The 17,342-nt window shown below is 33.6% G+C and overlaps 1 protein-coding gene across 2 annotated transcripts; it reads left to right on the forward strand.

Moving 5' to 3' along the window:
* The first annotated feature begins 1,684 nt into the window (after positions 1-1,684).
* Positions 1,685-8,576, forward strand: LOC124944072 (squamosa promoter-binding-like protein 1). 2 transcript variants are annotated; one of them, XM_047484533.1, is made up of 12 exons: positions 1,685-2,133; positions 2,237-2,819; positions 2,899-3,083; positions 3,856-4,013; positions 4,220-4,588; positions 4,850-4,924; positions 5,007-5,114; positions 5,193-5,310; positions 5,555-5,690; positions 5,787-5,937; positions 6,647-7,240; positions 7,874-8,576. In XM_047484533.1, exons 2-12 carry the CDS (start codon positions 2,272-2,274, stop codon positions 8,321-8,323), a joined length of 2,892 nt encoding a protein of 963 aa, XP_047340489.1. In that variant the 5' UTR covers positions 1,685-2,133; positions 2,237-2,271; the 3' UTR covers positions 8,324-8,576. The 2 variants fall into 2 exon arrangements, with proteins under 2 accessions (XP_047340489.1, XP_047340488.1); XM_047484532.1 differs by having other exon boundaries at positions 1,685-2,819.
* Positions 8,577-17,342: the final 8,766 nt, after the last annotated feature.

Here is a 17,342-nt window from a genome sequence, read left to right on the forward strand (position 1 = left end):
ACTGCATTGTTTAGGTTCGGTGCTTTAATGCTGGTTTTCTGCTGGTTTTCTGAAAGATAAAACAGTTCGTTATCATACAAAAACGAACTGAACAATATTGTTAATTAACTAGATTTGTAAATAACTATATCATGCGCTAGAGTTTGGTTGGGAGAAGATTTTCGCCGAAGAAGTTTGAGAGAGAAAAATAAATGAAGCGTTTTGGGTTTTATTTGGATTTATACCGAATTTATTTCTATCTCCTACTTACGTGGCCGGCCACGTAGGATTCGTGACTTTATTTTCGCTTATTATTAGTTGATTTTATCCTTTCTCGCACCTCTAATTCCATTACAACAAAATATGAATTAGATTCAATTTCTTCCTTATCTATATCCAGATTCTATGTAAAATAAGGATTTACTAAATGCAAATCCAATTATTTTATGCCTTATTATTTGTATAATCAGTTAAAGAACAATAAAAACAATTTGTATATAAAGATAACTATAAATTAAATATTATTTAAGAGATTAAATATTTTAAGTTCATTCACAATAAAAATGCATTGATTTATGTAGAAATCACTACAGAGGATTATGTTAAGTTTTTTAACTAAATAAATTTTAATCACAGAATAAACTAATATAAGGTGTTTGTGATTCATTACAACTAGATGAGAAGACATATATTTATAACAAGATGGACTAGAAAAATAAAATAAGAAGACACAAAACTTTTTATTTTCATTAATCAATAATAAAATTATGATAAACACAAAATAAATGTTCAATATCAAGTCAAAAGCAAAAAAATTAAATATGAGTATTTCATTGTCATCAGCAAGTATACTCAACCTCTTATTGGTTCACATTAAATTTCTCATCGGCTAATATTAAACTTGGGTCTTTCAAAAAAAAATTGGATATTTTTTTACCATTGAGTGACTAAAATAGTCCCTTTTGATCCATTTTTGTCAAATTTAAACTAATCTATTCAAGTTTCTTTAATTAGACCAATATCCATTTTTTTTCCATTTGTTCTAACAAATCTTATAGTCACAATCTTTGTTTGTTTCAAAGTCTAGACAATTAAAACTAGTCAATCATTGAGATAAATTTATCTTTAACGTTTCACCCATACTAATTCCAGTAAATTTTTTGCATATATATATATTTATATAAGTCTAAAATATTTGAAAAACCATACCAATTATTCTAATAAGTAAAGTCATTATTAATATTTCAAAAAAGCTAATATGGTTTTAATAAAAATAAGAAGTCATTACTTTTGTTCATGAGTATTCAATCTTGAGTAGATATTAATAGTTAAAAGAGTTGATTGAAGAATTTACTTTTGAGATAATTTTTAAAACATTATATTAAATGTTTATTAACCTATTTCAAATATTAAACAACTTAATCCATAGTTTTAAACGAGAAAAAAAGTGAACAGAGTGGTAGTTTATGAGTAAATATTTTCTTCTAAATATATTAAACTTATTTATAGATAATTTTTTTTTGAAAGAATAGAAATTTATTTCAAATGTAAAAATTAATTTTTTGTTTGTGTATTTGATTCTAAAAAAAATAAAAATAAAAAAAAATATTTACAAATAGCTTTGGATGCCTATTTCAATGGTGTAATAAAAGCAAGTAAATGGCAATGACTCATGGAGAAGTACTTGACAGTGAGGCTCAGATCTCTCTGCTTACCCAATTCAATGGATTTTTCAGTTACTGGGTTTCTGGTTTTAACCCTTTCTTCCTTCTTCAAAATTCACTTTTCTCTCTCTTTCTCTCTCACCCTCTTTCTGTACGTTCGCGTGGAGCCGGCGATATTCGCTTGACAACTGGTCGCGACCTTCAGCTCTTTCGTTACCATCTATGTCGGCGAGTTTTTCATCTCTTCCCGTTTCTTCAGGTTGTCAAATTGCTCTCTTTTGTATTCTTTAAACCTAATGTTGTTCATTGGCCGCGTTTCGGGAGCTAGAATGTTTTGTTTATGATGGACTGAAGGAGTTCTTGTTTCTTTGTGGGAGTCGTTGAGCTGCTTGCTGTGCTGATGGTTGGATCCAAGGATTTATCTTGAAACAATCGAGGCTGAGAGAATCTGAATTGCAGGGATTTAGCAAATCCCAGTGTTGTTTTTGCGGTAAAGTTTGATCTTTATGGTGTACTATGGCTGTTGAGTTCGATTTTTTCTCTGCTTGTTAGTAATTGAATCATGGATTCTTTGTTTTGCTTTTGACAATCAGAAACTTGGTTTTTTGCACGATTTGACTCTTGATCTATGGAAGCTCAATTTGGAGAAAACTCTCGTCATTTGTTTGGTCAAGTGTTGCCTGAGTTTAAAGCTCTTGGGAAGAAAAGCCTGGAATGGGATTTAAATGATTGGAAATGGGATGGAGACATTTTCTCTGCTACACCAGTTAATCCATTGGGGTCTAACAGTTCATCGTCATCTGACGATGTTATTTTATTAGGAGATGTGAGAAGAACGAGGGAATTGGAGAAGAGAAGAAGGGATGTGATCGTTATAGAGGAAGAAGAAGAAGTAAACCATGAATCCGGGTCCCTTAATTTAAACCTTGGAGTACAAGCATACCCCATAATACATCCTGTGACTGAAACACTTGAGGGAAAGAGCGGTAAGAAGAGCAAGATATTTCCCGGAATTCCAAATCCAAATCGTGCTGTTTGTCAAGTGGAGGATTGTAGAGCTGATTTAAGCAAAGCCAAGGACTATCATCGAAGGCATAAGGTTTGTGAAATTCATTCCAAGGCCGGTAGTGCTTTGGTGGGTAATGTCTTGCAAAGGTTCTGTCAGCAGTGCAGCAGGTCAAGTCAATTTGTTGCTAATTTTGTTCTTGTGTTTGTTAATCAATGCAAAAGCTACAATCATTTTATCTCTTGACAGGTTTCATGTCCTTCAAGAGTTCGATGAAGGGAAGAGAAGTTGTCGTAGGCGTTTGGCTGGTCATAATAAGAGGAGGAGAAAGACACATCCAGAAAATGTTGTTAATAATGCAGGCACCTTGAATGATGAGCAATGCAGTAGTTATTTGCTTATTAGTCTTCTGAGGATACTATCCAATATGCACCGTGAGTGTTTATTCCTTTTCGTCACTTTCTTAGTTTACCTCCAGTCAAAGTTCACTTGAAAAAACTGATCTATTCTCTACTAATCTACAAATTCCTATGTAATGTTATGAAGAATAAAGTTAGGGTATTTTCGTATATTGATTGATAGATTGAATGATTTGATGGAAGAAGTGATTGATGAGGGGATGTTGTCCAAATAAATCACATCAAACAAGCCCCAAGTTAAGCTTATATGTGTCTGAATAATCTCAATGATTTTTTCAGTGAATACTTGGAGCTTACCTGTTGTAGTTTTTGTTTTTGAAATAAACCACATTTTTGCAAAAAATATTGTTTGATGAAATAGTAGATTATTTGGGTTAATGATTAAAATATCTTATGTATTTTAATATTTAAAATGTTATACAAAATAAAATAAAGGTAATTTGGTATTCTGGTTAATGATTAAGTGATTAATTGACGAAGTGATTGATAATGGGATACAGGGTTATTTGGAATAAATCCAAGTAACCTTCATCAAACTAGGCCTTGAATATTCTCTATCATTTTCTGAGAAGCACATGAAGTTTGGCATAGATCCAAATTGGATTTTTGTGCTACCACAAATTTCAAATATGGTTTACTGTATCATTGTACAAAGAGAAAATATGAAGATGAGCACATGCCACATTAAGCAAGATCACTACATTGTATCTGTTCCTAGAACATTGGTATACCATGGTTTCCATCTTGATTTTAATTAAAAAGAGTTACTCTTTCTAATGTACTGCAGCTAATAACTCAGAGGGAATGAAAGACCAGGATCTTCTTTCTCATTTTCTAAGAAATCTTTCAAGTCTCTCTAGCACAATTAATGGGAGGGACATAGCTGGTTTGCTTTCTAGTTCTCAAAGTCTTCAACAAGTCGGAACATCTGGAAATCAACATAAGGTGCTTGATTTTACTTCTTTTACTTTATAAGCACACTTGTAACTTAAGATTTAGATGAAAGACCCACCAGGGGTAGCTCAAGTGGTAATAGTCTTGAACTAACCAGCTGAGGTTTGAGGTTTAATTCCCACTAAAAGCACCTAGATTGAAGTGTGTGGGTGGGGGTTGATATCCACTTGAAAGAACTAAGATTGTCTGGTATACAGGAACTTCTGCCTGGTGGAAATTGTGGAACTAGAGATGTATCAACATCTCGAGGCATAGAGAAGTTGGATGAACCTCTCACATTACCAACTCCATATCATACAAATGATGGCATTCCACCCAAATTGAGGATATCAGATGCTAGTGGTGGTCAAACGGGGTTGAATAACTTTGACTTGAATAGTGCTTATGATGATTCTGATTGCTGTGAAGAAAACATGGAGACTTCTTTGGCTCCAGTTAGTACTGCAACAGGATTCCTTGGCCCATGGCAACACCATGAGAGTCTCAAGTCGAGCCCACCTCAGACGAGTAGAAATTCTGATTCAACATTGAGCCAATCACCTTCTAGTTCTAGTGGGGAGGCACAGGTATACCATTTTAAACATTAAATACAAAAGATATTTTAGTCATTTAACTCAAATAAGATCGAATAATTCACTTTTTTCATTCAGCAAGTTATTTGTTTTCCAAAAACATATTGTTTTGTAAAACCTACATCAAACTAGGTCTTAATGACACAGTAATACATTTGTTAACGTTGCAGCCTTTTACCTTCACACAAGTTAGCATTACAAAAATAACACCCTGCAGTCAATTCTTATTCTATTTCTTTTTCTAAATGATGCCAGAGCCGAACAGATCGAATTGTGTTTAAACTTTTTGGAAAAGATCCAAGCAATTTACCTCCTGTATTGAGAAAACAGGTATCCTGGTTTTTTGAAGTTGTATTAGCTTAGTCTAATTTACATATCTGCAACTTAGTCATTGTTTATATGTTGGATCCAGATCCTTGATTGGTTGCCAAACAGTCCTACTGACATTGAGAGCTATATAAGACCTGGGTGTATCATCTTAACTATATATCTTCGGTTGAGTAAATCTACTTGGGAAGAGGTAAGTTTGTATCCTGTGTATAATAATCCTATAACTTTGAGGTCCTCTTTTAATCCAGAAGTTGCAATCCATGTGCAGCTCTCCTCCGATCTGGGCTCCAGTTTGCTTAAACTACTTAATGTTTCCAACAATTCATTCTGGAATTCTGGCTGGGTGTATACAATGGTGCAGCATCATGTGGCATTTATGTACAATGGTTTGTCTCTTACACATAACTTTTTAAATCTTCATCCGGCTATCAGTTAATTGGGAAAATCAATTATCGTGAGGATGTTATGCCAGATGTGTCCCGGAACTTGTTTGATGCAGGATTTTCCTAAAATAAACTATTGTTTTAGGGAAAAAATACATATATGCTAAATAATGTGGAAATACAAAATGAAAAATAAGCTTTCCATGTTCTGGGGTAGTAAAATAATAATCCTTTAAATGTGGTACAGGGAATGTGGTTTTAGACACACCTCTACCTTGTAGAAGCCATAGCAGAATCTTGAGTGTTAAGCCAATCGCCGTCACTCTTTCAGAGAGAGCTCAATTCTTTATCAAAGGTTTAAACTTGTCTCATTCCACTTTGAGGTACTGCTCTTTTATGGACCATTGTTGATACAACTTTCCTCATTTGTGCTACACTCAAACTTTCTTCTCATTGTTGGTGACTACTTTTTGATCCAGGATACTTTGTGCTCTCGAAGGGAAATATCTGGTGGAAGAAAATTGTTCTGATGTGTTGGAGGAAGACGATGGGTTCAATAGTGGTAATGAAGTCCAAATCATTAGCTTTTCTTGTTCTATGCCAAATATGGTTGGGAGAGGATTCATTGAGGTAAAGTCACCCATCTTCATGAATTCATCTTATCAACTCGCATAATGGATAGTACCCTCTTAAGACTAATTAATAAATAATTACTGCATTGCTCATCATTCATGGTGCCCCATTTGGAAACACTTATCATTTTTTGTTTCTGTAACCGGATCCAGATCCACATAAGAAACAACAAACACAATTTTGAATATGTGTCTTAACTTAGGCCTTGTTTAACCAAGTTGTAATTTCCAAATAATCTTGTTTGATGTAGGTTATTGAAAATCAAGTTATCTGTGTAAAAATGCATTAGAGGTATGAATATGTAATGAAATAATAATTAAAAGAAATAGATGGCCTCTTTTAATATTTTGATTGATGATTTGAATGATGTGATCTAGTAGATTGTTGATTGGATAATGTGTTATTAGAAACGAATCTTGAATAATCCACAATAAAGAAGACCTAAATTTAGTTTCCAAACATAATCTCATCTTAGATTCAGTTTTTTTGTGTCTACTTGCTTCCAATAGTCGAATGTCTCTAACTTGAGTAAATACAAGCTTTATTTGAGGAGAACAATCATGTAAAATTATTTATTATTATATCTTCTGAAATGAATTTTTTCGTATTGTATCTGCTACTTCTCCCATGCCATATTTTGAAAATATGATCCAACACATTCTTCTGTGAGCCTGAGCCATATTGTCTATTCACGTGTTCCTTTCAGGTTGAGGACCATGGCCTAAGTAACAGCTTCTTTCCATTCATTGTGGCGGAGCAGGACATATGTTCTGAAATTTGTATGCTTGAAAAAGAAATGGAATTGATAGGCACTTCAGATGACATTCAACAAGATAGAGCAGAAACCAAGAATCAAGCAGTGGATTTCATACATGAAATTGGTTGGCTTCTTCACCGGAGCAATTTAAGGCATAGGATGGGCACCAACTTTGACCAGAATCAAGACCTCTTCCCTTTCAAACGCTTCAGATGGATAATGGAGTTCTCAATCGATCATGGCTGGTGTGCAGTAGTTAACAAACTTCTAGAGATTATTTTCAATGGTTGCGTTGATTCAGGAGACCATTCTTCAATCGAACTTGCAGTGTCTGCTATGACTATCCTGCACAGAGCTGTGATTCAGAATTGCAGAGCCATGGTGGAATTGCTGTTGAGATATAAGCAAGAAGTGGATGGAATCAGAAAGTTCTTATTCAGACCTGACACTATTGGTCCTGGAGGTTTGACACCTCTTCATGTTGCAGCCAGCAGAAGTGGTTCAGAGAGCGTCTTAGATGCATTAACCGACGATCCTGGATCGGTATCTCCTGTTCTCTTGCTAGTTAAATTCATTGTTTTTTGTGGGAAAAATGGTGAACCATTTCATAAAATAAATATTATAAAAGATAACTTTTACATGACAAAGTACAGAAATTGTAATCACAAACCTTTTCCAAAAATTCAAACAAACTACAAATGAAAAAACACAGTTTCTTTGAACCACAAGTTAAATTCATTGTTAATTTTAACCATGATAATTCATGAATGATAGTATTTTGTGACGATCCCATTAAAAATAACCAAAGTTAGAATATGATTAATTTTTTTTCCTTCTGGTAAAGATTTTATCTGGATCATGTGAAATTTGTTGCTTCATATATATGATTTTTGAGATCATTGTCCAAATTATAGTGTAATTTCTTGCTTCATTTGACATAGAGATCTTTGTCTAGGTTATGATCCAAACTATTTTCTAGATCATGACAAACATAAATGTGAACTTTTCTGGGTCATGATCAACACAGAAAAAAGTTATAACAGAACAGCCCATCGTTGAAAATAGCAATCTAGGCTTAATTAGTTCTTTAATGTGAGTTTACAGTTGTCTATATTTGGGTTTTGTTTCTTGCTTTCTTGAATACCGACAAGATGAAAAACTATCTCAAAATCTCAGGTGGGAATAGAAGCATGGAAGGGGGTTCGCGACAACACAGGATTAACTCCAAATGAATATGCAAGCCTCCGAGGCTACTATTCCTACATCCATCTGATCCAAAAGAAATCCAATAAGACAATGAAGACAGCCAGTGGATATCATCATGTAGCTTTGGATATTCCCTACATACCTGCTAAGATCGTTGCTAGTTTTGACATTGAGAAGAAAAGCAGAAAGGAGGAGAAGCAGATGACTGGTCAAAAGCTAAACTGCGGGCGTTGCGAGCAGAAGCTAATGACATATGGAAGGAAAGGAAGTTCTCTGTCACTGTATAGACCGGCAATGCTGTCAATGGTCGCTGTAGCCGCAGTTTGTGTTTGTGTGGCTCTGTTCTTCAAGAGCTGTCCTGAGGTTCTATATGTTTTTAAGCCTTTCAGGTGGGAACAACTCAAGTATGGCTCAATCTAAGTTTAAGTTTGAGCTTAGTTTTTCCATCATTATTATTATTTTTACTTTTTTTTTGGTGGGAGGCATAATTCTGTGGTAAATAAAGACATGGGGTGATAGTTAACAAATAGATAATAATAATGATAATAATATATTTACATATTGTCCAGAAATCCTTATTGTGGTTATCTTGTAGTTATTTTAAGATTTGTACAAGTTTAGATTCTTATAATTATCATTCTAATCAAATATTATTTATTAAGGTTTTACATAATTTTGTTGACAATTTGTCAACTAGATATGCGATTGCATCTTTGTAGTTCAAAGTCACCTTGTTGAAAACCAGATTTGCCAAAAGCAACAACATCTGCAAGGATGTCACATGCGATTTGGAATTTGAATTGGTGTTGATATATACTGGATGGGTTTACTGACTTTGAAGAAAAGTCGCTGATAGGCTTAAGATATCTATTGTCGTTAGGCTAGAAGAAAAGATTTGTCGACTTATTTATCATTATCTTCTTTGTTATTATCGTCGTCTCAATAAGAAGGTTTCAGTGGTTTGAAAAGCTGTGGTCATCTTCATCATCATCTATAGTTTGAATGGCTTCACACCAACATGCACTCAAGTGAAAATAACATAATTGTCACAATGTTTTGTGTATGAAATATTTAATTGAGTATTCCAAGTGCTAATCCGCATACAATTAAGTGTAATCAAATCAAATATGAATTGTTTTAATATTTTATTAATTTTTTTATGTTTCTAATATAACTAGCATAATCTGATTAAACAAATTCATTTAATTTGTTTTCTTCTTTATTATCGTTATCATCTTTATTCTCATTTTTATTATCGTCGTCCTCTTCTTATTCAATAATATTTATGGTCTCAATAAGAAGACACCGGTGATTGGAGCAACTTCATGATCGTCTTCATCATATCTATGGTTTGAACATTCACACCCACACAAACACACACACCCATGCAATTAAGTGAAAAATAATATAAATGTCACAATGTTTTTGAGTATTAAACGTTTGATTGAGTACCAAGTGCTAATCTTGGTAGAATTAAGTGTCATCAAATCAAATTTGAGTTGTTTTAATATTTCTTTATTTTATAATGTTTATAATATAATTAGCATAATTCAATTAATCAAATTCACCTCTTTGTTGTCCTCTTTATTATTGTCATCATCTTCATCCTCATTGTTATTGTCATTATCGTCGTCCTCTTCTTATTTGTCAATATTTATTGTCTTAATAAGAATGCTATAGTGATTGGAGGAACTTCGTGATTGTATTCATTATCATCTATGATTTAAAGGAGGACTTCACACCTACACATACACCTACATCTATACCTACCCTCATACCCTGCAATTAAGTGAAAAATAACATAAATGTCCTAATATTTTTAGTATTAAATGTTTAAGTGCTAATCTGCATACAATTAAGTGTCATCAAATCAAATATGAATTGTTTATAATATTCCTTTGTTTTTTTTTTATGTTTATAATATAACTAGCATAATCCGATTAATCAAATTTACCTATTTTGTTGTCTTCATTATTATCATCATCATTCTTCATACTAATTGTCATTATTTTCATCCTCTTCTTATTCGTCTATATTAATGGTCTCTATAAAAATGCTCAGTGGTTGGAACAACTTCGTGGTCGTTTCATCATCATCTATGGTTTTGAACATTAAGGGCTTCACACCTAAACCCACACTCATGCAATTAAGTGAAAAACAACATAAATGTCACAAGGTTTTAGTATGAAATGTTTGATTGAGTATTCCAAGTGCTAACCCGCATGAAATTAAGTGTCATCATATGAATTGTTTTATGTTTATAATGTAATTAGTATAACTTTATTAATCAAATTCACCTATTTATTCTCTTTTTATTGTCGTTGTTAAAAAATATGATATGAATCTAATCAAGATAAAAAAGAGACGAAGTATCAACAAAGAATGGACAGAAAATGAAAATCACTAGGTTAAAGTAGAATATTATAATTTAGAGAGAGAAGAATAATAACAAATATTCTCTATGTATTTGTAAATAAAACTCTAACTAAAACCATATATTTATAGTCACATAATTGGGCCTAATGGGCCTAATTTTATTTTATATTATTTTATTATGTCGCGAGCCTAGGCCCATGCCCCGATCAAAACACATCTGGGATCCTAGGTCATCATAATCTAATAATCTATACTTTGACACGGATTCAGTATGTCAAAAGAAAAATTGATCTTGAAAATATAAACAATAACCCATAACAGTTTCCACCTCTTCCAAAAAGCCCTATGGGTTTCAATAACCAAAACCAACTAAGTTCGACCAATGCTCAAACTTAGCAATGAAGAGCATTTTCATCATCATATCACCATGATTATCAATAGTACTAATTTTGCTCACATCAATATCACCACGAGCAATAACATCACGTACAAAATGATATCGCACATCAATGTGCTTCGTCAGAAAATATTATTTTGACTATCACAAAAAACTGTCATCATCTATAAATGCTTCTTGAATTCCCTGAATAGGTCTTTCAACAATATAGCTTCTTTACAAGCTTCTATAATGACCATGCATTATGTCTCTATAGTAGACAATGCAATTACACTTTATAGAGTAGCTTTCTAACTAATCGCACAACCTCCAATGCAGAAATCAAAACCCGTAAGCGACCTTATTCTATCAAGATCACCAACATAATCAGAGTCAACTTAACCGACAACTCCATCTCTAGTTCTACCAAATTGTGGGTGAACGTCAATTGACCTTCTTAAATAACTTAAGATTCACCAAACTGCTCTCCAATACTCTTTACTTGAATTTATTAGGTATCTACTAGTTCTATCTACATTTATTGAATTTGTCAAATCTAATCGAGTACAAACCATTGCATACATAAGTGAACAAATTGTAATGAAATATGGAGCTCGTAAAAAATACTCGACATCCTCATCTGATTGAGGTGACATAGTTGAAGAGAGTTTAAAATTAGTTGTTAATGGAGAACTCACAAAACCAACATAAAAATGTTGAACAGATAAAGGACTTTGAAGTTGACACAACTATCAAAATCACTTCTCTTGAAGTCATGATTGGTCATAAAAGAGTCGAAACTTTTATACCACCGCCTTGGCGATTGATTTAAAACATCAAATAATTTTTTCAAATAAAAAATACAGTCATCTTCTCTTAAGACTGTAAATCCTTTAGGTTGATGCATATCGATGTCTTCATCTAAAACTTCATGTAGATCACATCTAGTTTCTCAAGCTCCAAATTATGCATATCTACGATGCCAAGTAATGCTTGAATCGAAGTATGCTTCATAACTAGAGAAAACACGTTAGTAAAATCAATCACTGGAATTTGACTGTAATCTTGTGTAACTAGTCTCGCTTTAAACCTTGTATCTTCAATGTAAGATGTACGTTCTTTCTTTTATACACCACTTACAATGAATAACCTTCTTTCCAACGGATAATTTTACGAGGTTCCACGTATCATTCTTATGAAGAGAATCTATCTCTTCTTGCATGGAAATCATCCACCTATCAGAGTCATCACAAGTGTCTGTATCATAATATGAAAAAGGTTCTTCATAGGAATCAATATTTTCTTCAACACTCAATGCATGAATAACCAAATCAGCTTCACCGAGTCTTTGAAGAGATCTAATATCACGTATTGGCCTGTTAGTAGCAATAGAATATTGTGGTGGTGTAAACTGTGGTGAAGTATTAGACAACTCTAGTTTAGTTGACGGTAGTATTATAGATTCAGATTCCGATCTACTCTCAAACTCCACCTACTTGTTAATTTTGATGAATTTTATCTCGAAAAGGGTTAGATTTTTACTTAATTTGATCACAAGAAGATATAATAGGTGTATCATGTAACATAAGTGTCTCATCAAAAACAATATTTTGACTAATTATAACCTTTCTGGTTTCAGGACACCATAATTAATACCTCTTTACACCGGACTTGTAGCCGGCGAAAATACACTTCATAAATCGAGTCTTCAATTTTCCTTCATCAATATGAGCATACACTGAACAACCAAAAATTCTCAAATCAGAATAACTAGAAGGGATATCATACCATACTTTTTACAGAGTATGTTTATTAATTGCAGTTGATGGAGAACGTTTGATGATGAAAGATACTAAAGTTACAACTTCAGCCCAAAAAGATTTTAATAGATCAACATTAAGGAGCATACAACACACGTTCTGCATCAAAATTACATTCATTCTCTTTTCCACACCATTCTATTGTAGATTCTTAAACATTGTGTGGTGCCTTACGATTCCTTTAGTTTTGCATAGAGAATTAAAATTTTTAGAACAGAACTCCAAACCATTATGAATATACAAACATTTTATTAGTTTCCCTGTCTATTTCTAAATCATAGTCTTCCACTCCTTAAACTTAGAGAACACGCCACTCTTTTGCTTCAAGAAGAAAACCCAAACTTTTCTGGAGAAATCATCAATAATTGTCAGCATATAATAAGCACCTCCCATAGAAGGTACACTAGACGGTTCCCAAAGATCAGAGTGGATATAATCAAGTGTTCCTTCAGTATTGTGAATGTCCTTAGAGAATTCGACTCTTTTCTGATTGTCGATGATGCAATGCTCACAAAACTTTAATTTATTAATACTCTTCCCATCAAGAAGTCCTTGCTTTCTCAACTCGGTCATGTTATTCTCACTTATATGACTACGTCTCATATGCCACAATTTTGTGATATCATCATTAGATAACGATGAGGTAGCAAAAAAAACATCGCCTACAACTGTGAAGTTTATAAGAACATATAACATATCAAGTTTTCTTTCATCTTTCATCACGACAAGAACACCTCTACTAACCTTCATAACTCCACCTTCAATAATGTACTTGTAACCTTTTGAATCGAGGGTACTAAGAGAAATAATACGTCTCTTCAAATCATGAAGATGTCTCACATCATTAAGTGTTTGAACAACTCTATCAAACATCTTGATTTTTATTGTTCCTATACCCACAACCTTACAAGATGAACTGTTTCCCATTAATACAACACCTTTGGAAACTGTATTATATGTTGAAAACTAGTTCCGATTGGGACACATATGATAAGTACAACCATAATTGAATATCCATTCATCTTACTGTCTTATGTCGCAAATAGAAGCCATGAGGAGTTCATTGTCTTCAGCTTTGGCAATACTAGATTCATCAAAATTTCCAGCTCGTTTTTCAATCAATTTACTACCCTGTTTCTTACCTTTATTTTGTAGCTTCCAACACTCAGATTTGATGTGGCCTCCTTTCTTGCAGTAATTGAAAGTATGTTAGATTAAGTTAAATAAAGAAAAGATAAAATTAATTAAAAGAGAAATAATTAATTAATAAACTTAAGAGAATAAGTACGACATAATATTAGTGATGTGGTCTGAAAAAAACTAAGTTGTGAAAATTGTCTTTGCGCAGGTACAACTCAAAGACGTATGTGTTCAGACGTGGTTTGAAACAAGCGCGAGTAGACGAAGTCTGAACTTTATCAGACTTATAGTCTGAAGAAGTACGCGAGTAGACAAAGTTTGACCTACATCAGATGTGTTAGTCTGAAGTAGTGCGCGAGCAGACGAAGTCTAAACTTCATTAGACGTGTTAGTCTGAAGTAGTGCATGAGAAGACGTAGTCTGAACTATATCAGACGTGTTAGCCTGAAGTAGTGCGCGAGCAGATGTAGTCTAAACTACATCAGACATGTTAGTCTGAAATAGTGTGTGAGTAGACACAGTCTGAACTACATCAGACATGTTAGTCTGAAGTAGTGCGCGAGCAGATGAAGTCTGAACTACATCAGACATGTTAGTTTGAAGTAGTGCACGAGTAGATGTCGTCTAACTTCATCAGATTTATAGTCTGAAGAAGTGCGCAAGAAGACTCCTTGCTTCAATAGCCGTCTGAAGAAGCGCCCGCCCTTCTGCTCAGCCCACAAGCAACATCTGTTATCAGTCGTCTTCCCAGTCTACTTATCAAGTTGTAACTTCTTAAGTACCACGTACTCAATATTCCTCCAGTCCGTTTTGTAACTTCCCGTACATCACGTTCCACCGAATATTCTCCAATATAATCCGGTACGCCACGATCCAACGAGTATATTCTTATGTACCTTCCCTTACACCTGGCGTACATCCATTGGATAGATGACACGTATCAAAGAAGAAGATTCGACCATTGCTGAGTCATTAGTATAAAAGGTGATCCAAGGAAAATGACAAATCTCTTTCCAGGCTCTCTCTCTTTCTCGATTCTCGAATTCTCCAACTCTCAAGCTCAAGCGCGAATTGCTTACTTTCACTGTGACCATTCTATAATCAATATACTGTCATTTATGTGTGAAATCTCATTATTATAAGTTGAACAAAGGTTATTCTATTCCACAGAGAGTTAACTAAGAGTTTAGAAACAGGCAGTTGTTAAGTCTTATGTATCTGAACGAATTTGTGTAGTGTTCTATACTAATCAAAGCCTTATAGTAAAAAACCTTTTGGAAACAGAAGAAGGGGTGACGTAGGAGTTTTATCTCCGAACATCCACAAAACTCCGTGTGTTATTTCCTTTCCGCTCCTTGCATTCGTTTTCCTCACGCTTCAAATCTAGCAAACAATTCCGCACTTGAATCCGTTCAAAAGCTTGCGAAGATTTGTGAAGAATAGAAACAGATCTTAATCCATCACAAGATTAACATCCAAATGAAAGTTGAAAGTTGTTAACTATATTCAGAACCCCCTTTCTATAGTTGACATCGATCCTAACAAAGTCTTTCAAGGTTTTCTTGACTTCGATCTATCTCTTTGATTACCTTTTGAACCTTTTTCTTTGGTTCTTCCTAGAGTAGTAAGACCCTCTTACGGACCTTAAAAATGACTAACAAGATGTTTTTATTTCTCCTTAGAGAATAATGCATCATAAACATCAATAGTAGTGACTACATCACAACTAAATAGAATAGTATCCCGAAAAGTGATATATGATGAGGGAAGTAAACACAATCAAGACTAAATCTTCATCGTCATAATTGACTTCCAAGGCTTTCAAATTAGCAACAATTTCTTTAAATGCCGATATATGCTTTTGTAGAGGCGTATCTTCTAACATACGATGAAAATAAAATCGCTACTTCAGATGTAGTTTACTAGTAAGACTTTTTGTCATACATAGTTGTTCTATCTTTAGCCATAATCCAGCAGCACTCCTCTCCTCCAGAACATCTTGTAAAATATTGTTCGATAAATGTAGATGTATATGAGACAATTCCTTACGATATTTTCTCTTTTTATTTTCTACTGTCCACAAATTGGGCATCTTATCAAACCCTAGTAGAGTTTCGTCCAAATCCATCTTAGTGAGCAAACTTCGCATCTTATCTGCCATAAAGAAAATCTGGTGTTGTGATCCAATAATGAAATATCGTACTTCATACTTGAAATTTCTGAAAATAGATATAGTCTCAGAATTAAAAAGTTCAAGGCTCTGATACTAGTTGTTGAAAAATAAGATATGAATATGTGACTAATCAAGATAAAGAAAAGATGAAGCATCAACCAAGAAAGCACGATAAATAACACAATATTTACGTGGAAACCCAAGACGGGAAGAACCACGGATAGACTATGGTTAAAATCTACAGAGTACACCAAAGGAAACAACCCAGATTTGGTTCAAGCTTTGGAACATTCCAGCCCACATGTACAATGCTGAAGAAATTAGTTATTTTGCAGGTACACTTGAGAAACCATTCATTATATATGGATCCAATAACTAAAGGAGGAGAGAACTTGTCCTTTGTTAGAATTAACATTGAAGTGCATCCTAGGAGTGTTCAACCAATGAAAATGATAGTTGTTGATAGGAAATGAAAGTACAATGTCATGGAAATCTCTTATAAATGGAAACCAAAGAGGTGTGCTTTTTGTAACATTTTCCTGCACAATAAATGTAATAAAGATAAAGAAGAAAAGAAAAAAACCAGAAAAGCCAAGAAGCAAAAAAGAAAAAGAAGAAAACAGAGGAGGCTAAACTCAAAGATTAAACAAATGTAGAAGGAAGTAAGAAGGATTCTGGGAAAAAGGAAAACAGTGAAGGAAAGAAAGTAAAGGGAATCAAGGTGAATAGGAAAAGAAAATTTTCCATAATGCGAAAGAACATGATGGAAATGGAAGATGATCCTCAAGTTGCTGTTGAGGAAACTCAAGAGAAAGATACCCATAATTTAAAGCTGAAACTGAAAATTCTAAAGCTGATAAAGAAGATTTCAAAACCAATGTGAAGTCTGAAGCTGAAGCCGAAGATAAGAAAAACAAGAACATAGAAATTCAAGTTGAAGATAACAAAGATAAAAGCCCTGAAATTCTTAGAAAAAATTCTTTCTATCAATCAGAATGGGCTCGTACAAAAAGAGAATTAAAAATTAGAAACAATAATAATCATCATCCTCTTCATTACAACCTCCTTTCATCGCCATAGGAAGGGGACGAAAGCTTCACAATGAAAACGGATGGCATGGGAAAATGCTAGGTTGGGATAGTTATGTTTTAATGTAGTCTTTTCTGTTTATAATCTTTGTTTTTTTAGAATGTATGAATCTTACTAATAAGTTTTTTAAGGTCTTTTTATTGTCAACCTTAATCATAACTATGGTTTATCTCGTTTTAATTTCTAACCCTACCACTTTTGGGACTTTAATGAAATGGTTCTAACCGTTTCCCCCCCAAAAAAAGATTACAACTTAGAGAAAGAGAAGAATAATGAAAAATATTCTGTGTGTATGTTGTAAGTAAAACTCTAACTAAAGACCATAGATTTATAGTCAAGTAATTGGGCTTAGTGGACCTATTATCAGCTAGTTAGGATTTTATTTTATTTTATTATATTGCGAGCCTAAGCCTAGACCCTGATCAAAACTCATCTGGGTCACCATAATCTAACCGTCGCCATCAT

This window comes from Impatiens glandulifera, chromosome 6, assembly GCF_907164915.1.
Source record: "Impatiens glandulifera chromosome 6, dImpGla2.1, whole genome shotgun sequence".
Classification (NCBI taxonomy): domain Eukaryota; kingdom Viridiplantae; phylum Streptophyta; class Magnoliopsida; order Ericales; family Balsaminaceae; genus Impatiens; species Impatiens glandulifera.

Excerpts from the sequence above, each read along its gene's own strand:
- LOC124944072 (XM_047484532.1), top strand. The coding sequence starts at position 2,272 with ATGGAAGCTCAATTTGGAGAAAACTCTCGTCATTTGTTTGGTCAAGTG. Across the intron at positions 5,311-5,554 it reads TGTGGCATTTATGTACAATG|GGAATGTGGTTTTAGACACA; the intron begins GTTTGTCTCTTA and ends AATGTGGTACAG. Across the intron at positions 5,938-6,646 it reads TTGGGAGAGGATTCATTGAG|GTTGAGGACCATGGCCTAAG; the intron begins GTAAAGTCACCC and ends TGTTCCTTTCAG.